At 43.3% G+C, this 26,265-nt stretch overlaps 1 protein-coding gene across 5 annotated transcripts in view; it reads left to right on the top strand.

Annotated features, from left to right (window-relative positions):
* Positions 1-26,265, top strand: part of ABAT (4-aminobutyrate aminotransferase) — a 163,267-nt gene that overhangs the window by 125,670 nt on the left and 11,332 nt on the right. For all 5 annotated transcript variants that reach the window (XR_008847264.1, XM_056536397.1, XM_056536398.1 and 2 more), the window contains exons 9-15: positions 33-95; positions 4,160-4,223; positions 5,092-5,240; positions 6,858-6,995; positions 16,004-16,171; positions 20,377-20,523; positions 25,005-25,116. Coding sequence is in view for 4 of the 5 variants with exons in the window: in XM_056536397.1 (XP_056392372.1) it covers positions 33-95; positions 4,160-4,223; positions 5,092-5,240; positions 6,858-6,995; positions 16,004-16,171; positions 20,377-20,523; positions 25,005-25,116 (841 nt within the window). In the remaining variant the exon portion in view is untranslated. The remainder of the gene's footprint in view (positions 1-32; positions 96-4,159; positions 4,224-5,091; positions 5,241-6,857; positions 6,996-16,003; positions 16,172-20,376; positions 20,524-25,004; positions 25,117-26,265) is intronic.

The following is a 26,265-nucleotide window of genomic DNA, read 5'->3' as shown; positions in this document are numbered from 1 at the left end:
TGGTTTTCAGTGTGATATTGAATATCTTTCAGAACAAGGAAAGAGGAAACAACAGGGCAACAAAGGAAGAGTTGGAGTCCTGCATGGTGAATCAGGTATAGTAAGAAAGTAAACGTGTGGGAAATGCTGGTAAAACCGGTATACTTCATACCCACGTTCTGCCAGAAGTATGGATGCTGGTTCTCTGGGATATAGATAAGTATGGATGCTGGTTCTCTGGGATATAGATAGATAAGTATGGATGCTGGTTCTCTGGGATATAGATAGATAAGTATGGATGCTGGTTCTCTGGGATATAGATAGGTATGGATGCTGGTTCTCTGGGATATAGATAAGTATGGATGCTGGTTCTCTGGGATATAGATAGATAAGTATGGATGCTGGTTCTCTGGGATACAGATAGATACGGATGGATGCTGGTTCTCTGGGATATAGATAAGTATGGATGCTGGTTCTCTGGGATATAGATAGGTATGGATGCTGGTTCTCTGGGATATAGAAAGGTATGGATGCTGGTTCTCTGGGATATAGATAGGTATGGATGCTGGTTCTCTGGGATATAGATAGACAGGTATCAATGCTGGTTCTCTGGGATATAGATAGATAAGTATGGATGCTGGTTTTCTGGGGTATAGATAGATACGTATTGATGCTGGTTCTCTGGGATATAGATAGATAGGTATGGATGCTGGTTCTCTGGGATATAGATAAATACGTATGGATGCTGGTTCTCTGGGATATAGATAGATAGGTATGGATGCTGGTTCTCTGGGATATAGATAAGTATGGATGCTGGTTCTCTGGGATATAGATAGATAGGTATGGATGCTGGTTCTCTGGGGTATAGATAGATAAGTATGGATGCTGGTTCTCTGGGGTATAGATAGATAAGTATGGATGCTGGTTCTCTGGGGTATAGATAGATAAGTATGGATGCTGGTTCTCTGGGGTATAGATAGATAAGTATGGATGCTGGTTTTCTGGGGTATAGATAGATAAGTATGGATGCTGGTTCTCTGGGATATAGATAGATACGTATGGATGCTGGTTCTCTGGGATATAGATAGATACGTATCGATGCTGGTTCTCTGGGATATAGATAGATACGAATGGATGCTGGTTCTCTGGGATATAGATAGATAGGTATGGATGCTGGTTCTCTGGGATATAGATAAGTATGGATGCTGGTTTTCTGGGGTATAGATAGATAAGTATGAATGCTGGTTCTCTGGGATATAGATAGATAGGTATGGATGCTGGTTTTCTGGGGTATAGATAGATAAGTATGGATGCTGGGTTTTTGGGATATAGATAGATACGTATGGATGCTGGTTTTCTGGGGTATAGATAGATACTTATTGATGCTGGTTCTCTCTGATATAGATAGATACGTATTGATGCTGGTTCTCTGGGGTATAGATAGATAAGTATGGATGCTGGTTCTCTGGGATATAGATAGATACGTATCGATGCTGGTTCTCTGGGATATAGATAGATACGTATGGATGCTGGTTCTCTGGGATATAGATAGATACGTATGGATGCTGGTTCTCTGGGATATAGATAGATACGTATGGATGCTGGTTCTCTGGGATATAGATAGATAGGTATAGATGCTGGTTCTCTGGGGTATAGATAGATAAGTATGGATGCTGGTTCTCTGGGGTATAGATAGATAAGTATGGATGCTGGTTTTCTGGGGTATAGATAGATAAGTATGGATGCTGGTTCTCTGGGATATAGATAGATAGGTATGGATGCTGGTTCTCTGGGATATAGATAAGTATGGATGCTGGTTCTCTGGGATATAGATAAGTATGGATGCTGGTTCTCTGGGATATAGATAGATACGTATGGATGCTGGTTCTCTGGGATATAGATAGATACGTATTGATGCTGGTTCTCTGGGATATAGATAGATACGTATGGATGCTGGTTCTCTGGGATATAGATAGATACGTATCGATGCTGGTTCTCTGGGATATAGATAGATACGTATGGATGCTGGTTCTCTGGGATATAGATAGATACGTATGGATGCTGGTTCTCTGGGATATAGATAGATACGTATGGATGCTGGTTCTCTGGGATATAGATAGATATGTATGGATGCTGGTTCTCTGGGATATAGATAGATAGGTATGGATGCTGGTTCTCTGGGATATAGATAGATACGTATCGATGCTGGTTCTCTGGGATATAGATAGATACGTATGGATGCTGGTTCTCTGGGATATAGATAGGTATGGATGCTGGTTCTCTGGGGTATAGATAGATAAGTTTGGATGCTGGTTCTCTGGGATATAGATAGATAGGTATGGATGCTGGTTTTCTGGGGTATAGATAGATAAGTATGAATGCTGGTTCTCTGGGATATAGATAGATAGGTATGGATGCTGGTTTTCTGGGGTATAGATAGATAAGTATGGATGCTGGTTCTCTGGGATATAAATAGATACGTATGGATGCTGGTTCTCTGGGATACAGATAGATACGGATGGATGCTGGTTCTCTGGGATATAGATAGATACGGATGGATGCTGGTTCTCTGGGATACAGATAGATACGGATGGATGCTGGTTCTCTGGGATATAGATAGATACGGATGGATGCTGGTTCTCTCGGATATAGATAGATAAGTATGGATGCTGGTTTTCTGGGATATAGATAGGTATGGATGCTGGTTCTCTGGAATATAGATAGATAGGTATGGATGCTGGTCCTCTGGCATATAGATAGATACGTATAGATGCTGGTTCTCTGGGATATAGATAGATACGTATCGATGCTGGTTCTCTGGGATATAGCTAGATATGTATGGATGCTGGTTCTCTGGGATATAGATAGATACGGATGGATGCTGGTTCTCTGGGATATAGATAGATACGGATGGATGCTGGTCCTCTGGGATGTAGATAGATACATATGGATGCTGGTTCCTTGGGATATAGATAGGTATGGATGCTGGTTCTCTGGGGTATAGATAGATAAGTATGGATGTTGGTTCTCTGGGATATAGATAGATACGTATGGATGCTGGTTCTCTGGGATATAGATAGATACATATGGATGCTGGTTCTCTGGGATATAGATAGGTATGGATGCTGGTTCTCTGAGATATAGATAGATACATATGGATGCTGGTTCTCTGGGATATAGATAGATACATATGGATGCTGGTTCTCTGGGATATAGATAGGTATGGATGCTGGTTCTCTGGGGTATAGATAGATAAGTATGGATGCTGGTTCTCTGGGATATAGATAGATAGGTGTGGATGCTGGTTCTCTGGGATATATATAGATAGGTTTAGATGGGGGTTCTCTGTGGTATACATAGAGAAGCATGGTTGCTGGTTCTCTGGGGTACAGATAGATAGGTGTGGATGCTGGTTCTCTGGGATATAGATAGATAGGTATGGATGCTGGTTCTCTGGGATATAGATAGATAAGTATGGATGCTGGTTTTCTGGGATATAGATAGATACGTATGGATGCTGGTTCTCTGGGATATAGATAGATAAGTATGGATGTTGGTTCTCTGGGATATAGATAGATACGTATGGATGCTGGTTCTCTGGGATATAGATAGATACGGATGGATGCTGGTTCTCTGGGATATATATAGATAGGTTTAGATGGGGGTTCTCTGTGGTATACATAGAGAAGCATGGTTGCTGGTTCTCTGGGGTATAGATTGATATGTATGGATGCTGGTTTTTTGGGATATAGATAGATATGGATGGATGCTGGTTCTCTGGGATATATATAGATAGGTTTAGATGGGGGTTCTCTGTGGTATACATAGAGAAGCATGGTTGCTGGTTCTCTGGGGTATAGATAGATATGTATGGATGCTGGTTCTCTGGGATATAGATAGATAGGTGTGGATGCTGGTTCTCTGGGATATATATAGATAGGTTTAGATGGGGGTTCTCTGTGGTATACATAGAGAAGCATGGTTGCTGGTTCTCTGGGGTACAGATAGATAAGCATGGCTGTCGCTCCTCTGGGATATAGTTATATATGTAGCTGCTGGTTCTACTTAGATAAGTAAAAATAAGTTTATTATTTTTATTATTATAATTAATTGCTGAAAGAGTCCATTTTCTATCTAGTAATAAATTATTTTTGGTTTTGTTTTATGGTTTTTCTTTTAGTCTCCAGGCTGTCCAGACTACAGTATTTTATCATTTATGGGAAGTTTTCATGGAAGAACAATGGGTAATAACTTTTCATTTATTTTCATCTCTGGTTCACTTATGATAAATCTAATCTAAAATGCTTTAGGGAATTGTGCAGACATCTAAGAATATGAAAAAGGTTGTGGATAATATTCCATACCCGACTATTATTTTTACAGACCAACGAAGTCCAGCAAAGGGAGCCATTCACGCTGGTTATGCTGCCCCCTACTGACGGCAGCAGCACATTGCATCAGACATGCTGTTTTCAGTGGTCTGTCGTTTTGGGTCAATATGTAAAATGGTATAGTAGAACTCAGATTGAGAAGCCCAACAGTGTTTATTTTGTTGACCAATCCTTTTCGTCATAGTTTTAGTAAAAAACACTTTTTCAGTTACTAAAAATTAATAAAAAGTTATATAACTAAAATCTTTTTACACTTTTGTCAGCTGACTTAATGCGGCTAAAATGTTAAAGAAGAATTGAGAAGAATACCCCTTTAACATTGATGCCCACAGTGCGTGGCTGACTCTGGCATATATCATGCCAACCTTTTCGTGATCAACAGACTTCCTATGCACAGGGGCAGATTGGCCGGCGTAGTGGACCTTCTTAAAGGGGTACTCCGCTGCTCAGCGTTTGGAATAAACTGTTCCGAATGCTGAAGCCGGGAGCTCATGACAGCCGTCCCTCCCATGGACTTACATTGAGGGGGCGTGACGTCATGTGGGGGTGGGGCTATGATGTCCCAAGCTCCCGGCTCTGCTGTATGTTGCTTCCCTCAGCGTGAGGGCAGCATAACTGCTTGAAAGGATCCAATTAAGAAGCTTTATAAAGTAAGCTTTAATCAATCTTTTTACAGTATATACTTTTTTTGCTACTAATGTTTTATCTTTATTGTAAATAGGTTGCTTGGCTACAACACATTCTAAAGCTATACACAAATTAGACATTCCTTCTTTTGACTGGCCAATTGCCCCCTTTCCAAGACTAAAGTACCCACTTGAGAAGTTTGCTAAGGAAAACCAAGACGAAGAGGCACGCTGTTTGGAAGAGGTAATGTGGAGAATATCCATGGTTAACATGACCATGTCATCAATAAATGTGAGAATGGTCTGTGGTGCAAACTGCAATAACATCATGGCATAAAGTCAATTACAAATTTTGATCATGTATACTGTGAATTATTCCTAAATAAAGGCTTGGGAGTAAACAGTTACAACTATGTAACATTAGACCGTTTTACTAATAAAAAAAAAAAATTGGTTCCCAAACAAATTGTGCTTGTCGATAACAAAAACTTTATATTTAATTTAGATAATACCATTATATGTATGTTTGTAATATACATTGGTTAAAAAATGTGTATATTTTTGTCCCTGCACCTATTGTGTAGTCACACTGAGGACAAGCAGGGCTCTGTGCACGGCGAACAAGCAGGGCTCTGTGCACGGCGAACAAGCAGGGCTCTGTGCACTGAGGACAAGCAGGGCTCTGTACACTGAGGACAAGCAGGGCTCTGTACACTGAGGACAGGCAGGGCTCTGTACACTGAGGACAGGCAGGGCTCTGTGCACTGAGGACAGGCAGGGCTCTGTGCACTGAGGACAGGCAGGGCTCTGTGCACTGAGGACAAGCAGGGCTCTGTGCACATAGGACAAGCAGGGCTCTGTGCACATAGGACAAGCAGGGCTCTGTGCACATAGGACAAGCAGGGCTCTGTGCACATAGGACAAGCAGGGCTCTGTGCACATAGGACAAGCAGGGCTCTGTGCACTGAGGACAAGCAGGGCTCTGTGCACTGAGGACAAGCAGGGCTCTGTGCACTGAGGACAGGCAGGGCTCTGTGCACTGAGGACAGGCAGGGCTCTGTGCACTGAGGACAAGCAGGACTCTGTGCACTGAGGACAAGCAGGGCTCTTTACACTGAGGACAAGCAGGGCTCTGTGCACTGAGGACAAGCAGGGCTCTGTGCAGTGAGGCTCTGTGACACGCCCCTCACTCACACATCAGGATGATTGACAAGTCAGGAGCCTGCACAGAGCCCTGCTTCTCCTACCCTCACTTCCTGTATTTGGACTCCTCACAAGGACGCACAGGCAATAGCTGCAGGGACAGCATTTTTTCACCCAAAAATATGCAATTATTTCAATCAATGTTTATTACAAATATACATATAAAAGTATTATCTACATTATATCAAAAGTTTTTGTTAATGACAGGTACACGTTAACTAATGTGGATGTTTCTAGTTTTGATGCTTCCTATCACCACATTTACAGAAGGCTAATATGACAGGATTTTTGGTATGATACCCACATCAGTATGTTTTAGCTGTTGAAAAAATACGATAGTTGTTGCCATGTATAATGAACACTGGGCAGGCTCTGCTGGTAGCACTTGTTCAGCCCAGCTTCTTATCCACAGCCCCCCAAGTCAGTTCAGACTTTTACATATGTTTAAAAATGTGATACTGTCGACCAAGCTCCTTGTGACATTAAATTCAAAGTTTTTCTGTGAAAGACTCCATTTGTAATTTATTATGGAGCTTTCTAAGAGCTCTTGCAAAGTGCTCAAAAAAAGAAAAAATTGACAAGACCTCTTAAAATTTGTTTGTATAGGTTTCCAAGTAAAAAATGTAAGCACAGTGTCATTTGTTATATTTGTGTTTAGGTGGAGGACCTGATTGTAAAATACAGGAAAAAGAAAAAGACTGTTGCTGGGATAGTTGTGGAGCCCATTCAATCAGAAGGAGGAGACAACCATGCGTCTGATGACTTCTTCAGGAAACTGAGGACAATTGCCAGAAAAGTAAGAGAAATAATCTTCATAATTGATGTAATGTTTGTGTGTACATAGATACATTTGGCTTGACAACAAAGCAGATGGTCAATTATTGAAGATCACATTTTTGTAAATTAACTTGTGCCAGAAAGGTATACAGATTTGTTAACCCTTTCAGTACTTACCAGCTGCTTTATGTCCTGGAGGAAGTCATGTAGTCTTTCCAGTCAAAGACGGAACTGTCCAGACTAGGAGAGGTTTGCTATGGGGATTTGCTTCTGCTCTGTACAATTCCTGACATGGACAGAGGTGGCAACAGGAAGCACCATGTCTGACTGGAAAGACTACATGAAATTCTCCAGAGCTTATAGCAGCTGATAAGTACTGGTAGGCTTGTTGTTTATATATAATTTACAAATCTGTATAATTTTCTGGCACCAATTAATTTAAAAACAATGGGGGAGATTCTCAAAAACTTCTGTAATTTCTGTTCCAGTGATATTATTCAATTATTCACACCTTTTTTTTTTATCTCCTCCCATTTTCAAAGGTCTATTGTGCGGCTTTGAAAATATAAAAAATATGTGAAAATTCATTTTGGTGCCACCTTTTTTTTTTTGCGCCAATTTTTTTTTTCTCTATCGACTCCATTGGGGAGTCGATAGAGAAACACAGACCATGGGTGTATGCTGCTGTCACTAGGAGGTTTGACACTATGGTAATAAAAAAAGATCGGCTCCTCCCAGCAGGATATACCCGCCTCCAGGCCCTGAGCTAATCAGTTTAAGCTTAGTGTCTGAAGGAGGTGGACATGGTCTGGAATTCTCCAGACCAGGTCTTCTATTTTTTTTTTTTTTCCTAGTATAGTGTTAGTTTTTTATTCCCTTTTTCTTCCATGTTTTCAGGTGGGGACTCAGGGACTCCAGTTCCCTGTTTCCCCATTGCAAGTAAGGGGGCACAGACATTGCATATATGCGCTGTTCACCCCCCTCCGCCAACGGTCAGCGCCTGGGTTGGTACCTCATGGGTCCGGGTCCCCCTATTTCTCTGCTCACCTCGCTCGCGCATAGCAGCCAGGCGTGATGCAGGTGACAAAAGCTGACTGTAGACTTCATAGAAGACTCCATTAGGTGAGTACATTCCTTTCTCCTTAGGTGCGGACTTGCAACCTCTGGAGACCCTCTGTTTTTGGCCCACCTTTTTTCTTTTAGGTTTATGGGGTTGGCTGTACTGGGGCTTTATTCTTTCTGGGGCGAGCAGGCGCATCTTTAGGGGGCATGAGTGATTGCACTGTGTGTATGTGTGTTTCATACCTCACTGTGTGTGTGTGTGTTTTTTTTACTATGCAGCTACAAGCCACAGCGCCTTATATGCGGCTGACAGCCGCGACGCTTTCTCCGGCCGGGCGCACGGAGCACCGGCTTACTTTCACTTTCTCCGGCAGCTGTTCGCCGGTCGCTCTCTTCCCCCCCGAGCGCATATGCGGCTGACATATGCGCTCGGGACTAGGAGCAGGCGCCATGACAGCTTCTTCCCCGTCCTCCATTAGCTCTGCCCACAGGGCCATCGGAGCTCCCTGGAGGCGCGAAGTGTCCTCCAATCAGCGCAGTGGGCGCGAATTTCACTGTGAGAGGCCAATCCTTTAGTGCCTCTGCCTCAGGCACGGTCCTCTCCGGCTATTGACTGGCCTTTTTTCAGTAGCTGCACAGAGCCAAGTTCTCCTCACTGCCAGCTGCCAGGGGACACAGACTAGGGTGAGAAAGTTCCTGTCTTTTCTCATTATGTCCGTACCCAGAGCTGTACCTCCCTCTAAACAGAAAACCGGAGCGTTGGTGACTTATTTTGTCTGCAAGCACTGTAATGCTAAGATGCTTAGTTCTACTGAGCCCACTTTCTCTGCCTGCTCCCCCAGGTACCCCCGGATGCCCTTTCGGTCCCGGTGGATTCAGCTGCCCCTCGAACCTGGGTTTCTTCCCTGACCCAGTATATGGCTGATTTGACCCAAGTCTCCCGTTCGGTGGCTGAGGCCTCCCGGGAAGTGGTGTCCTCCTTGAAGGGGTCTGCCCTGCGCCGGCCCTCTGTGGGGGCTCGCTCAGCTTCCCCACATACTTCACGCTCACAAGCGTACTAGGGGTGCCTCGTCCAACTCTTCCATTGAGTCCTCAGATAGGCGTTGGTGCTCCCCCGTGGGTCCCGCCCCCCTGTCATCTGGTCACAAACGTCGCTCCTCCAGAGGACGTTCTCGGAGTCGCCACTCTACCACGCCAGAGCCGCATACCCGGTCAGGGTCGCCCCCCTCCAGGACTGCCTTCACTCGTTCACATTCTCCTGGTGAACTGGCTGACGAGGCTTCCGAATCGGCATCTGACTCAGAGGACCGCTCGGATACAGTTGAAACGGTGAACTCATTGGTTGTGGCCATAAGAGACACCTTTCACTTTGAGGACCCAGAAACTTCGGACGTAACTCCTGAAGTATCCTTTCATCGTGCTAAGCCAGCACCTCAAAAGTTCAGCTCTCACGCTGACTTTGACGCCATTCTGGAATCTGCATGGAAACATCCAGACAAGAGGTTCCCGGGAATTAAGACGATTCAAGAACGTTATCCATTTGACAAGGATCTTGTCACTAAGGTGTTTTCCCCTCCCCCAGTGGATCCACCAATCTCCCGGATCTCTAAGGCCACTACACTGCCACTGGCAGATGTGGCCGCCTTCAAGGATTCCACGGACAAGAAGGTGGAGTCCTTAGCGAAGTTTGCCTCGGAAGCAGCCGGCTCTTCGCTTCTTCCCATCTTCGCCTCAGCATGGGCGTCCAAGGCCCTATCGGAGTGGTGCCCAAAACTCCGTCAGGGTATCCTAGCGGGATCCCCCTCAGAGGATCTGTCTGCTCTGGCTCTCCAATGCTCTAAAGCTGGGGAATTTCTGTGCACAGCTTCCATGCAGTCAGCCCATTGTTCCGCCTTGCTGTGGGTCACCTAGCTGCTCTCCGCCGTTCTATGTGGCTTAAAGTTTGGAATGCGGATGCCGCTTCCAAAAGGTCTCTCACTGAGCTTCCCTTTATGGGTGGCCGTCTTTTTGGCAAGCGCCTTGACGAGATTATCTCTGAGGCAACGGGAGGTAGGAGTTCCTTGTTGCCTCAAAATAAGGCTCGCTCTACTTCCCAAAGGAAGTCCTCTTCCTTTCGGACCTTTGGCCACAGCAAGGAGTCTGAGCGGCACCTTTGCTGGACAAGAAGGCTCCCTCGTTCTCCAACGTTCTCCAAATCAGGCAACCACAAACCCTCTTCCGCATGAAGTGAAGCCCCCAAACGCAGTTTTTTCTCGGGTGGGAGGTCGTCTTATTTTTTTCGAGACATCTGGACCACACACATTCAGGACTCCTGGGTCAGGGACGTGGTATCCAGCGGTTACCGAATCGAATTTGCCTCCCTCCCGAGGGATCGCTTTTTTCGATCCCGGGCCCCCCGGTCTCCTTCTCTGGCGAGGCAATTTCGAGAGGCTCTCCAGTCTCTGCTTCTCCAGGGGGTTATCTTTCCCGTTCCTCCAGGAGAACATTTTCAGCGTTTCTATTCCAATCTTTTTGTGGTCCCCAAGAAGCACGGTTCTGTGCGGCCAATCCTAGACCTCAAGCGTCTCAACCGTCATCTTCTCATCCACCACTTCCGAATGGAATCTCTCCGTTCGGTAGTGGCATCCCTGGAACTAGGGGAGTTTCTTCCTCGGTGGACATCAAGGATGCCTACCTCCATGTGCCAATATTTCCAGGCCATCACGGTACCTCCGCTTTTCGGTTCCGGAGGGGCATTTTCTATTCGTAGCCCTCCCCTTTGGCCTGGCCACGGCTCCTCTGGTCTTTACCAAGATCCTTGCGCCGGTGATGGCCCTGTTGCGGTCGAGGGGAGTCTCGGTGATACCCTACCTGGACGACCCTCAAGGCTTCCACCAGAGCCCAGACTCTGGAGAATGTGGATGTCACTCTTCACACTCTGGATCGCTTCGGGTGGAGGGTCAATCGGGACAAGTCAGTCCTCTCTCCCACCCAGTCCCTGATATTCTTGGGACTTCACTTCAACACGACCTCGGCCTGAATTTGCCTTCCGCTGGACAAACGTCTGACTCTTCTGTCAGGAGTCCGCTCCCTTCGGCTCGAGGTCCCAGTCTCCATCCGCACTAGCATGGTAGTCCTGGGTCGGATGGTGGCGACCATAGAGGCCGTGCCCTTTGCCCAGTTTCATTACCGACCTCTTCAACTGGTGATTCTCTCTCGGTGGGACAGATCTCTGCTGTCCCTCGATCGCAAGATTTTTCTCCCTCACAGGATCCGTCAGTCTCTTCTTTGTTGGCTCCGCTCCCCGCTTCTTCTCCTTCACTGGCAGGTGGTTACGATGGATGCCAGTCTGTCGGGCTGGGGCGGTGTGTTCAGGGATTGGACGGTCCAGGGACTCTGGTCTCCCGAGAAGTCCTTCTTCCGATAAACATATTGGAACTACGGGCGATCCTGCTTTGTCTTCTTCATTGGGAGTCCCGGCTTCAGACCCGATCTGTCCGCGTTCAGTCAGACAACGCCACAGCCGTGGCATACATAAATCGTCAAGGCGGTACTCGCAGCTCGACAGCCATGGCCGAGGTGACAAAGATTCTCATCTGGGCGGAAAGCATGGTTCCGGCCATCTCGGCGATTCACATTCCGGGGGTGCTCAACTGGGAAGCGGACTTCCTCAGTCGGTCCTCACCCGACCCCTGCAAGTGGTCCCTACATCCAGAGGTCTTCGCGCAGATCTGCGACCTCTGGGGCATTCCAGACGTGGACCTCTTCGCGTCCCGGCACAATCGGAAGATCCTTCCATTTGTGTCCAAGTCCCGCGACCCTCTGGCTTTAGCCGTGGACGCCCTAGTGATTCCTTGGGTGGGGTTTGCCCTACCCTATCTGTTTCCTCCCCTTCCCAGGGTTCTGAGGAAGCTCAAAGCGGAGGACGTTCCCGCCATTCTGGTAGCTCCAGATTGGGCCCGAAGGTCGTGGTACGCCGACGTGGTCAGGCTCCTGGACGACGCTCCGCTGCGCCTTCCGCTTTGTCCAGACCTGCTCTCACAGGGTCCTCTTTGCCACCCCAATTTACAGTCGCTGCATTTGCCGGCGTGGCGGTTGAGACCGCGGTTTTGAGGGCCAGCGGGTTTTCTTCCCAAGTCATTCACACCATGCTCAGGGCTCGTAAGCCCTCCTCGGCAAGAATTTACCACCGTACTTATTTTCGCTGGTGTGAAGCTCAGGTCCTGTCTCCTGTGACCTTCTCGGTTCCTAGAGTTGTCTCTCAGTTCTCTTAAAGGTCAGGTTTCTGCCCTTTCTATTCTTTTCCAGCGTCCTCTGGCTTCTAATTCTCATGTCTGGACTTTCCTTCAAGGAGTGGCGCATGCTGTCCCTCCTTATCGGTCGCCCTCTCCCCCTTGGGACTTGAATCTGGTTCTGAGTGCCCTCCAGGGTGAACCTTTTGAGCCCCTTAGAGAGGTGTCTCTACGCCTCCTTTCTTGGAAAGTGGCGTTTCTTGTTGCTATCACCTCTATCCGGAGGGTGTCTGAATTGTCAGCTCTTTCCTGCCATTCTCCGTTCTGGTGCTCCACCAGGACAAGGTTGTTTCCCAGCCAGATCCTTCCTTTTTGCCTAAGGTGGTTTTGGCTTTTCATCTCAATGAGGACATTGTCCTCCCGTCTTTTTATCCTGCTCCTTCTCATCCTAAGGAGCGCTTACTCCACAAGCTGGATGTGGTTCGGGCTGTTTGGTCTTATCTCTGTATCACTTCTGCGTTTCGTCAGTGTGATTCCTTTTTCGTCATTACGGAGGGTCGTTGTAAAGGACAGCCTGCTTCCAGGGCCACCATTTCTCTGTGGATTCAGTCTGCCATTTCGGAAGCCTATCGCTGTAAGGGGAAGATTCTCCTTTCAGGGTTGTGGCTCATTCTACCCATTCTCTTGGGGCATCCTGGGCTCTCCAGAACAGAGACTCTGCCTCGCAGATTTGCAAGGCGGCTACCTGGTCGTCTTTGCACACTTTCTCGAGGTTCTACCGGGTTCATACCTTAGCATCGGCTGATGCTAGTCTGGGCCGTAAAGTGTTGCAGGCGGCAGTGGAAAGGCCGTCTGCCTGACTGCTTATCTGCCCACCCAAGGGACGGCTTTGGTACGTCCCACGGTCTGTGTCCCCCAATGGAGCCGATAGAGAAAAGGAGATTTCTGTTTTCTTACCATAAAATCTCTTTCTCGAAGGATCCATTGGGGGACACAGCTCCTGCCCTTTTTGGGGTTTTCTTTGGTTCTCTGTCCGAGGGCCTGTTCAGTTATGTTTTTTCTTCTGGTTCTCGGACAGTTTGTGTCTTCTTTGACCTGTCGGTCCTCTCCTATTGCTCTGGAACTAAAACTGATTAGCTCAGGGCCTGGAGGCGGGTATATCCTGCTGGGAGGAGCCGACCTTTTTTTATTACCATAGTGTCACACCTCCTAGAGACAGCAGCATACACCCACGGTCTGTGTCCCCCAATGGATCCTTCGAGAAAGAGATTTTACGGTAAGTAAACAAAAATCTCCTTTTTTTTTTTTTGTCATATTGGATTTTTTTGCGCCAAATTTTACATCCCAAAAATTTTGGGTGGAAACATCTCACGAAATATTCCATGCTTACTAGTGCCCAGATAAGTGTTAACTATATAAATAAAACATTTCTGAGCTCAAATGTGAGTGCAGGTGCAGTAGCCAAGAAAAAATAGAAAATAAAATAAAACATTTTCATTAATAATTTTCCGGGGTATAAGACAACCACCCAACTTTTACAGTTAAAATATAGAGTTTGGGATATACTCGCCGTATAAGACTACCCCTCTACCACGATACGGTACCTTACCATGGTTCCCCCATACTAGGTAGGCAGCATAGTTCCCCCACATTAGGTTGTCAGCATAGTTCCCCCACATTAGGTTGGCAGTATAGTTCCCCCACATTAGGTTGGCAGTATAGTTCCCCCCACATAGGTTGGCAGTATAGTTCCCCCCCACATAGGTTGGCGGTATAGTTCCCCCCACAATAGGCTGGCAGTATAGTTCCCCCACATTAGGTTGTAGTTCCCCCACATTAGGTTGGCAATATAGTTCCCCCACACTAGGTAGGCAGCATAGTTCCCCCACATTAGGTTGTCAGTATAGTTCCCCCACATTAGGTTTGCAGTATAGTTCACCCAATTAGGTTGTAGTTCCCCCACATTAGGTTGTAGTTTCCCCACATCGGGTAGGCAGTATAGTTTCCCCCACATTAGGTTGTAGTTCCCCCACATTAGATAGGTAGTGACCCCCCACAGACATACAGCCTTCAGCCATATACAGTGTACTGCCCCACTTCAGTGCTCCGACCACCGCTCCTCCAGTTGGGGGTCACGATGTACTGCTATGGTTGTTGCACCGAAGATGACGTGCTGGTAACTTACCATGCCCATGCGTCCTCGCTGCTCCGCTCCGCATTGCTGTTGCTATGGGCGCACGCACGGGACGTCAGTGACGTCCCTGCGTGCGCTACCTCCTAGCGGTCCCAGCGTTTTTAAAGATAATGCGGGGCTGCAGAAAGGTAACCGGACATCCTTGCATCCCGAAAAGATCTTTCAAGACACAGGGATGTCTCGAATGTGGCAGGGGAAGTTAAAGAAGTTATCCAGGGAAAAACTTTTTTTTATATATCAACTGGCTCCAGAAAGTTAAACAGATTTGTAAATTACTTCTATTAAAAAATCTTAATCTTTTCAGTACTTATGAGCTTCTGAAGTTAAGGTTGTTCTTTTCTGTCTACGTGCTCTCTGATGACACCTGTCTTGGGAACCGCCCAGTTTAGAAGAGGTTTGCTATGGGGATTTGCTTCTAAACTGGGCGGTTCCCGAGACACGTGTCATCAGAGAGCACTTAGACAGAAAAGAACAACCTTAACTTCAGAACCTCATAAGTACTGAAAGGATTAAGATTTTTTAATAGAAGTAATTTACAAATCTGTTTAACTTTCAGGAGCCAGTTGATATGTATAAAAAAAGTTTTTTCCTGGATAACCCCTTTAATCTTGGCTGGGACGCCCGGGGTATGGATAATCCATACCCCGGGCATCCCGGTCAACTGCAGTACCCAGCGTATAAGACGACCCCCAACTTTTGAGAACCTTTGACAGGGTTAAAAAGTCGTCTTATACGCCGGAAAATACAGTATTTCTTTTTTTATAATTACTTAAATAACACCTTTTCCCCAAAAAACTAAGAAAAAAAAGACCAAAAACAATAAAACTACAACCATTTCTGTGATTTCTGGTGACATTTTTTATGTAAACTGGACTCTCACCCCTTTGAAAATATTATGTAAAGCAGACAATATACGTGGACACGCCCACTTTTACAAAACTGACGTGAACAGTGTAAACTGTGGCAAAAAGCTCTTTGAAAATGTGGTTGATACTTTTCGCGCCAAAATTTTGGCACAAAATAGATTTTTTTTTTGGCGCAAAATTCTTTGAGAATCTCCCCCAATATTTTTAACTCCTAATGTCACTGCTTCCTGTGGATAATCTGTGTTTAACACTAAGAATTTGAATGCATCATTTTTTGGAAACAACACTCAGATAATGTTCTTTTGTGTAGTCTTATGCAGAGAGAACTCAAAACCTTTACTCTTCTGTCAGCCCTACAAGGTTTACAGATTCTGATTTATCAAGCAGTTCTTAATATACCAAAGGCTAGACTGACCGAATTATACATTGACAGTGTACATTTTTAGCTCTTAGTAGTTATGTCATTACATGTTTGTTTTTAGCAGTTGTCTACTGTACTAATTCCAACTTTTGTAAAAAATAAAAAATAAATTGAACACAATAAAACAAACACATAACATATTCAATATAGATATTCACATATTCAGTTTACTGTTGAAAAATTGATGTTAGACCTGATAAAAATTAATCAAAAAAATATATAATTCTTGTTACAATTATTTATTGATTGTCCTGACTTACATCTATTTTCCAGCATGGTTGTGCATTTTTAGTGGATGAAGTTCAGACAGGAGGAGGAGCTACTGGTAAATTCTGGGCTCATGAACACTGGGGTATGGATGATCCAGCTGATGTGGTATCCTTCAGTAAGAAAATGATAACTGGAGGCTTTTTCCATAAGGAAGAACTACGGCCTGATGCGGTAAATATCCTAAATTTGACAACCTTAGCGCTATTTAAGCATAGCATCTAGAAAGCAGAAGCTGGGCAGGCCTTTGGTTAGCTGGCAGTAGGATGTGTAGGAATATTCCATGTCCTCTTCTCCAGTAGAATCTTCCCTAGACCCACCCACACCGCATAGAAAACTATTCTGTGCATGAGGTATACAGCAGATATTGTTACTGATCAAATCCAGTAAACAAAGACCAAATTTACTAATACCAGTCACAGTCAGTTATTACAGTGCAAAACACAGTTGTTACAGTGCAGTTACAACTAGTGACTCACAGGTGATGTCTTCTCTGGGTCATGGAGACTTTTCTCATACATGGCTCATGTTCATAGAATCTTCCAGACAAACATTGTAGGTTCTTTGCTCTAGCACAATCGCCTCTTCTTTACAAGCAAGCAAAAGAAAAAAGAAAAGGCCCAAGGAGGCGCCTAGTGCATTACCCTAAAAATTATTTTAAAAACCCACGTAAAGTGGGGACAAGTAAGGGGTCTAATGAATGGCCGCTCACCTGGAGCGTATATTAATACGAATATAACCTCAGTCTGAGGTAATAATAGAGGAATCCGTGCAAGCCTACAGGTCTTCAGGATGGATCCAAAGGGCGATCCTGTTGGTGAACTTGGTAATGGAAAAAATGACCTTTCATCAGGCGCTCAGGGATCCAAGGAGATCTCACAACCAGGTCATGGAGGTGGATAAGAATTCAAGCTTTATTAGTATACAACAACGCGTTTCGGGGTTAGCATACCCTTTCTTCAGATTGACAGATTTGTACAATACAGTGCAACAGAGAGCTTTTTATACACACACTGATTGAAAAACAAAATGGTGGCGAGGTCATAGGTTCAGGATGGGAGGTACAGCAATAGCAATAAAAATGCAAAAAAAACTGGGAACTGGATGTTTAGATTGACTCTTGTACTTTTTACCTATACATAGGGATGACAGTAACTTCAAATAAAAAGAAAGAAATGTGCTTTATTAGATAATATAAAAGAGAGGTATATTACTTGATCCGGTTCATGTACTGAATGGAGGCTTGATGCGCACTCACTATGAACATAGCTGTGCGCTCCACGGCATGTAAACAACGGCCGCATGTCACCGCTCTGTTTATAAACAGAGCGGAGATGCGGCGTGTAAGTTACTAGGGACGCGTCGCTAAGGAGCAGGTCCCTGGAGATGTTGTGTTACAGAGCGAGCGCACGGTTCAGCGCTGCTCTGTGTATGTCAGATGGAAAGAAACTATATATCTAGTGTGTGGAGAGTTTGCTTGATATGTAGGAATGAATGTAGTACATGAATGTTTTAAACAAAATAGACGGTCATAAATTAAGTTTATATTGACAGAAATCAACAGGTTAAAAGTATGAAAGAATATAGTATACCTTGATAAAGGGTGCATATATAAATGAAAATTGAATAAATCATCCTAAAATTTGTTACTATAAAATATAAAAAGGAGCATAAGCTAATAAAATGACAAAAACTGGATAATATATAAATATATGCAAATAAATAAATATTGCAGTATATTTAATATATAAGCAATAAATATGTATAAAAAAGAAATAAATATATGAGAGAATTCATGTGGGGACGTATGAAAATATATAAAAATATGAAAATATATAAAAACCATACATTAGTCTACAAATATAGGTAGCTCATAATATAGGGAAAAAAGTTTTATATAAATATTTCCTCACAGCCATACTCACAAGTTACTCTCAATAAATTCATTTAAACCCAGGGGCTGGAGTGTGTGTAATTTGAATATCCAAAAGTTTTCACGCTGCCTAAGCATGTTGAATCGCTGGGGGACATCCTTATTGATCTGTTCTATGGCAGATACCTTGAAGGCCGAAAACTCGCCCTCATCATATAAAGAAGCATGGCGTGACACACTGTGAAGCTGGTACTTAAGGGTTACATTGCTACGGTGTTTGTTACACTTCTTTACAAGTCCTCCTATATTGCCCCACATAGTGCACCATATGGTAATTAGGCCCCCATATTGTAAAGGGGTAAAGAAAATGAAATAAAACTTACATCTCCATCGTTCCACCACAGCTCTTTAAGGGGTATTTCGGGCAAAAACATTTTATCCCCTATCCAAAGGATAGGGGATAAGATGTCTGATCGCAGGGGGCCTGCTGCTGAGACCCTCCGCAATCTATGCGGGGACTGCATCTCTAGTTTCAGAAACCTCCGGGTTTGACATGAATGGGGACATGAATGGAAGGGGCGTGGCGTGACGTCACGTCCCCAGTCCCGGAAACCCGGAGGCTTCCGAAACTGGAGATTCAGCACCCGCATAGAATGCGGGTGCTGCAGGGAGATCGCGGGGGGTCTCAGCAGCGGCCCCCCGCGATCAGACATCTTATCCTCTATCCTTTGGATAGGGGATAAAGTGTTTTTACCTGGAATACCCCTTTAACACTGTTGCTCTCTGTGGCTAGTGGCTACCAGTGCAGGCTGCCAACACCGGAAGCCCCGACTAAAGTGACAGAACTGGACTGTCGGCTCTGTCCTGTCCTGAGTGTGGCGTGATGTCAGCTGTGTGTACATCTTAAAGACGCATACATAGTTGAAAGCCTTGCCCATCCGGGCTCCCGGAAAATGTATTCTGAATTCCCAAAGGGGCCTTCTTCCCCTGTGGTCCCCTGTGATTGTTACACCACTGTGCAGGATCATCTCCCTTGCTCCCGACCTGCATGTTCAGAGCACAGTGGGAATTCCCTGTGGATTACGTTCTCTCTGCCTCTTTTCTTCCACTGCTCTAATTGTTTATATGTATCCCTATCTTCCTTCTCTCATGCTGACTTCCTTACACAATGTATTTCTGAGAGAAAAATATATCAAAGATATAAAGCTTTCTGAGTATACATAATATTGACCTGCTCTAGCCACGGATGTCTATACAATGCTCAGGAGGAGGGTAGCAAGAAGCAGATTTGTTTGCAGTTCGCAATGTTTACACATACGTTTGTATGGGAACTGTTCAAAGTAGCTTATTTCCAGAAGAAAAAGAACTTTCTCTACAGGGCCATCTACTGGTAGTATATTCCATAACAATCAATGTCCGTTTAAAGAGTCTTAACACATGATTAGGGATTATGTACCAAACCGGAATCTCCTCCAGAAGGGGGAGTAACCATTCTGCAGACAGCTGTTTTGGAGTTCATTTCTGACATATATGCAGAGGGTTTAAGCCAAAAATGTCATGTGAACATAGCCTAATATTGTGCAAAATCCTGATGTTCATCCTAAGTAGTAATCGAGGCATTGGCTCTTTTGTGAGGATTTTCTTATCTTACAGCTGCAGCTTGTGCAGGTACAATATTTCCTTGGCCTTTACTATGAAGCTTACCATCTCCTGATAAGGTTGTTTGGTTGCCTTTTTGTAGATGTATAGCTCCATTTAAATTAATTCAGTGTAAAAGACTGTAGCTGGCATAACATCAATGTCAGCATAACATTGAGATAGATAAGGGAACCCAGATTGTGCATTGCTTATGTAGATGTCAGACTTTAAAGGGGTACTCCGCTGCTCAGCATTTGGAACAAACTTTTCCAAATGCTGGAGACGGGAGCTTGTGTCGTCATAGCCCCACCCCTATGTATTCACGCCCCACCCCCTCAATGCAAGTCTATGGGAGGGGGCATGATGGCCATGAACCTACAATGGGGTATTCAAGATCAGAATGCTGCACTTTAGTGCCCACGTATTGGTCTCTGGTTCATAAACCATATAAACAGATAAGGCAGAGCTGTTTTTAACAGCATGGTAATATTAAATGTTTTTTGTAATTTGGAGAAGAACCTAAAACCTAGCTATGAGATTGATTCCTATAGATATAATTTATATTGTAATCCAACGTACCCAGTCTTTGGTTTTCAATAGTGTTGTAGGTTTCAAATGTTGTTGGTTATTTCTGCTCATCCCCGGCATTTAGTATGTACAATTGTACACATAAGGATTGCACACCCTGTTATAGGGTGCCATCTTCTGTTCATTGGGATATCAGGGGGTATGGCATTTGACTAGAGAACCTCTTTTCAGGAATGTTTACACTCCCTTATTTTGCTGCCTGGCCCTCAATGTATGTATATTAGATTTTTTATTGATCATTATTTGGTTAATGTCAGTACATTCCTTTGTATCCCATTAGCCATACCGAATTTTCAATACCTGGCTTGGAGACCCCTCCAAAACACTCTTATTGGCTGAAGTTATAAATGTCATTAAGCGTGAAGACCTCTTAAACAACGCCGTTCAAGCCGGGAAAGTTCTTCTGGATGGACTTCTAGATTTCCAGGTGACAATTGTTTTCATCATTATAAACTTTTTCTTTCAAGGATATCTGGATTTTTAAAAATATTTTTTAATTAAATATTTTATTTTACTTATTTGAATTAGTACAAGCTACAAAAAAAAAGTTTTTTTTTAATTAAAATATGTACAGTGGGGGAAAAAAGTATTTAGTCAGCCACCAATTGTGCAAGTTCTCCCACTTAAAAAGATGAGAGAGGCCTGTAATTTTCATCATAGGTATACCTCAACTATGAGAGACCTAATGGGAATGAAAGAATACATGAAATCACATTATAGGATTTCTAATGAATTAATTGGTAAATTCCTCTGTATAATAAGTATTTGGTCACCTACAGACAAGCAAGATTTCTTCTTTAAGAGTCTCCTCTGTCCTCCACTTGTTACCTGTATCAATGGAACCTGTTTGAACTTGTTATCAGTATAAAAGGCACCTGTCCACAACCTCAAACAGTCACACTCCAAACTCCACTATGGCCAAGACCAAAGAGCTGTCAAAAGGACACCAGAAACAAAATTGTAGACCTGCACCAGGCTGGGAAGACTGAATCTGCAATAGGCAAGCAGCTTGGTGTGAAGAAATCAACTGTGGGAGAAAATATTAGCAAATGGAAGACATACAAGACCACTGATAATCTCCCTCGATCTGGGGCTCCACGCAAGATCTCACCCCGTGTTGTAAAAAATGATCACAAAAACGGTGAGCAAAAATCCCAGAACCCCACGGGGGGACCTAGTGAATGACCTGCAGAGAGCCGGGACCAAATTAACAAAGGCTAACATCAGTAACACACTACGCTGCCAGGGACTCAAATCATGCAGAGCCAGACGGTTCCCCCTGCTTAAGCCAGTACATGTCCGGGCCCATCTGAAGTTTGCTAAAGAGCATTTGGATGATCCAGAAGAGTATTGGAAGAATGTCATATGGTCAGATGAAACCAAAGTAGAACTTTTTGGTAAAAACTCAACTCGTCGTGTTTGGAGGAGAAAGAATGCTGAGTTGCATCCAAAGAACACCATACCTCCTGTGAAGCATGGTTGTGGAAACATCATGATTTGGGGCTGTTTTTCTGCCAAGGGACCAGGACAACTGATCTGTGTAAAGAAAAGAATGAATGGGGCCATGTATCGTGAGATTTTGAGTGGAAACCTTCTTCCATCAGCATTTGAAGATAAAACGTGGCTGGGTCTTTTTAGCAAGACAATGATCCCAAACACTCCGCTGGGGCAACAAAGGATTGGCTTCGTAAGAAGCATTACAAGGTCCTGGAGTGGCCTAGCCAGTCTCCAGATCTCAACCCCATAGAAAACCTTTGGAGGGAGTTGAAAGTCCATGTTGCCCAGCTACAGCCCCAAAACATCACTGCTCTAGAGGAGGTATGCATGGAGGAATGGGCCAAAATACCAGCAACAGTGTGTGAAAACCTTGTGAAGACTTTTGACCTCTTGCCAACAAAGGGTATATAACAAAGTATTGAGATGAACTTTTGTTATTGACCAAATACTTATTTTCCACCATAATTTGCAAATACATTTTTTAAAAGTCAGACAATGTGATTTTATGGATTTTCTCATTATGTCTCTCATAGTTGAGGTATACCTATGATATTACAGGCCTCTCATCTTTTTAAGTGGGAGAACTTGCACAATTGGTGGCTGACTACTTTTTTCCCCATTGTATATTCCTTTATTAAAACATATACCAATTCATCTTAAAACACCTAAAACTATCATGCCACAAAAAAACAGAGAAACAAATAAAAGGTTGTTTACTGGGGTAGAGTACAAAATACATATGCCAGCAATAACCCCTCTGTATGTCCTTATGCATCAAGTGGTGGTATATAGAAAAATGTCAGCGGGGTAAAAACAGACTGAGGGTAGGGTCACACGTAGCGTATTTTGCTTCATATCTGCCGCCATGTATTTTCCTACCCATTGAAGTCAATGGGTAGCAAAATATGCAGCAGCAAATACGGCACGTGTGATCTTATCCAAAAACTGCACCTGGAATAATAAGCTGGTATAATCCGAAAATTAACCTTCTGGGTTTTAAAGACAAGACCTATTACAATCCTCCTTGATAGTGGAAAGGATGAATCCATTGCTGCAGATCCCCCATGGATCTCTATTTACCTTTCCTAAACAATGATGTTTGGTCATACCCTGCACATAGTTATATGATTGATTGGGAACATTATTAGGCAGCAGTGGTCATGTAGCAGTACAACATGTTATTGCTTTAGCAAGGTAAGCAGACACTTAAATTCCATACAGCTGCAGTGGCACCAGTAAAATGGGTGACGATGAAGAATGGGATATTTTTTATTATTATTTGTTAGCCAGCGTTCTTCATCTGTTTATAAGGGCTTAGATTCATCAGGAGTCTGACGCTTTGTAAAGCTCCTGTTTTTTCCTGGAGATTTATTGCCGCAGCAAGTAATTCTTTGTGCAGCCTCTTCCGCAGCTCATGTTTACCCCATTCAGAACCCTTCATAGTCCATTGAGCTGTAACAAAAACATAGTGCAGCCAGATAATGGCTTATTGATTTGTGTATTCTGGCCCTCCATTATATGACTGAATATCTGATGCTTGGCTTCCTTTTATGTGCCTGATACAAGCACCTCTGCATCTGGCCTGTCTGCCATGACGGATGAGTGTAAAGGTGCCATAGTACCTGGCAGTATAATGAGTAGACACATTGGATTATTGTCCTCTTTGATTGGAAAAGAAAATATAGGTAGCAAACAATAGGGAAAGACTTTCTAAAGCATCTTAGGCTGTATGAGCAAATCGATGGCGTTCTATTGATGTACATTTGTATTCCTATTGCTTTGTGCTGCAGGATATATTGATGATGATGTTTAAACTATTATAGTCCATATTTAATTTAAATCTATCTACCTTACAGTTGTGATGTTATGGCATTCATTGGCCCACATATTTAAAGGGGTACTCCGGCGCTAAGACATCTTATCCCGTATCCAAAGGGAAAAAATTAAGGTTTTCCCCATCATTCTGCATTCCGTATTCCATAATGATAACATGAAAACAGAGAGAGAACTATCTTTGCTAATTTATTGAAAAGGAAAAACTAAAATATTTAGACGCTTTATTAAGTACTTTGCCAGCGAGTACAGCCACCAGTCTTTTCGGGTATGATGCCACAAGGTTTGCTTACCTGGATTTGCGGATGTCCTGTCATTCTTCTCTGCAAATCCTTTGGTTCGATGGGGACAGTCGGTGGAAGCCATTTTCAGGTCTTTCCTGAGATGTTTCATTGGATTCACTGGGCCACTCAAGGGCATTAACAGAGTTGTCCCTAAGTCACTCCTGTGTTGTGTTGAAAGGTGAACCTTTGGCCCAGTCTAATGTCAAGAGCGCTCAAGATCAGGTTTTCATTAAGCTTTTCCTCAACCTAACCAATCCTCCTGTCCCAGCTTCTGCAAAGCACCCCAAAACATGATGGTGCCGTCACCAGGCTTCACTGTAGTGATGGTATTGGGCAGATGTTGAGCAGTGCCTGGTTTCATCCAGACAGGACACTTAGAATTAAGGCCAAAAAGTTCAATCTTGGTTTCATCAGAACAGAGTATCTTGTTTCTCAGTCAGAGTCCTTTAGGGTTTTTTACAAAGTCCAAGTGGCTTTTATGTGTCTTTCACTGAGGTTGAGGCTTCTTTTTAGCACCCTGTTATGAAGCCCATATTTGTGGAGTCTTGCAGGGATAACTGACCTACCAAAAGCTTCTGCCATCTGCACACAGGATCATTGGAGCTCAGCAAGAATGATAATTGGGTTCTTGGTCACCTATTTTACCAAGGCAGTTTCCTCTAAAGTAAAGGTGACAGTATGTCTTATCCCTAAAAAAAAAATATTGGAAGCAGCACAAACCTCTCTTAATATGTAAATGCAACAAACCCAACTGGTCGCTTCTCATTATCTAGATATCCAGCAAAAGTAACACACGTTGTTATTTTATGGTGCAAAACTTTTCTATGAACTTGTTACCCAAATATTACTTTAATAAGTTTTCATTTTCTATACCAGTGTTTTCCAGCCAGGGTGCCTTTGGCTGTTATACAACTACAACTCCCAGCATGCCCAGACAGCCAAAGGCAGCTGGAGGGGAACCACTTTTGTATGCACAAAAAGGCCAAATCTGCTTGAAACCAAAACTGTCTGGTTTTGCCCATAACAACCAATCCCAGCTCAGCTTTCATATCTAAAGAAGCTCTGGTAAAATGAAAGCTGAACCGTGATTGGTGCTGTGGGCAAAATCAGACCATTTTGGTTTCAGGCAGATTGATACATCTTTCCCATTGTACATTGTAGGTGAGAATTTAGCCTCTTACCAGCAATAAATACATTTTTACTTGACCTACTTGACTGTAATCCATTGGATTTTTTAGGTTACACTTTTCCAGTTATTCATATAAACTGTTGTTACTTGTATGTGTATTTACAGGCCCGCTACCCGCATCTTGTGAGCAGAGCCAGGGGCAGAGGATCATTCTGTTCATTTGATGCGCCAAATGATGACATTCGATCAAAGTTGATAGCACAAGCAAGAAACAAGGGTAAAACAATTGTCACATTTTATTGGATATTATAATTTCTTTACTTACCGTACTCATCCAATATAATAACTCCTGTCTGTAAAATAGGCTGTAACTTCACCCCTTAAGAACATAGGACGTAAATGTATGTCAGTTCTGAACCCTTAGTAATGGGAAACTGTATAATGTTAGACTATTGAACACAAATGTCCTATTATTGTCCACTATAATATATGAAATAATTTAGATCTTTAAGTTTCAGTGTCTCTGTTTGCTGTGCAGTGTCTCACATGACAAACCAATTTCAAAAACTGATGAAACTTCCTATAAAATCCAGACTTATTGTTAAATCATTATGTATCAAAGCACTTATAATTTTTCCTTCTAACCTTTCAATAACCATTAACCTCTTAAGGACTCAGGGTTTTTCCACTTCCGCTTTTTCCTCCTCACCTTTTAAAACTTATAACGCTTTTGGTTTCCACCTACAGACCCATATGAGGGCTTGTTTTATGCGCTACCAATTTTACTTTGTAATGACATCAGTCATTTTACCCAAAAAAAATCTACGGCAAAACAAAAAACTATTTGTGGGACAAAATTGAAAGAAAAAAAACATTTTGTAACTTTTGGGGGCTTCCGTTTCTACATAGTACATTTTTCGGTAAAAATGACACCATATTTATTTTGTAGGTCCATACAATTAAAATGATACCCAACTTATATAGGTTTGATTTTGTTTTACTACTGTTTAAAAAACAAAACATTTTGCACAAAAATTTGTACATTTAAAAGTGTCCTCTTCTGACCTCTATAACTTTTTTATTTTTCCGCATACAGGGCCGTATGAGGACAAATTTTTTGTGCCATGATCTGAAGTTTTAATCAGTACCCTTTTTTTTTTTTTTTATGGGACTTTTTGATGTCTTTTTATAGTTTTTTTTTAGGCTATACAGAGTGACCGTGCGGTTTAATTAACATTATATTTTTATAGTTCGGACATTTATGCGGCGATACCACAAAGGTTTATATTTATTTTTGTTATTTTGAAGAGGGGAGTGATTCAGACTTTTATTAGGGAAAGGGTTTAATCACATTTAACTTTTTTTTTTTCCTACACATTTATAGCCCCCATAGAGGACTATAACATGCATTCTGATTGCAGACACT

Source organism: Hyla sarda, chromosome 8 (assembly GCF_029499605.1).
Source record: "Hyla sarda isolate aHylSar1 chromosome 8, aHylSar1.hap1, whole genome shotgun sequence".
Taxonomy (NCBI): domain Eukaryota; kingdom Metazoa; phylum Chordata; class Amphibia; order Anura; family Hylidae; genus Hyla; species Hyla sarda.
This window is presented reverse-complemented; position numbering and strand designations above follow the sequence as displayed.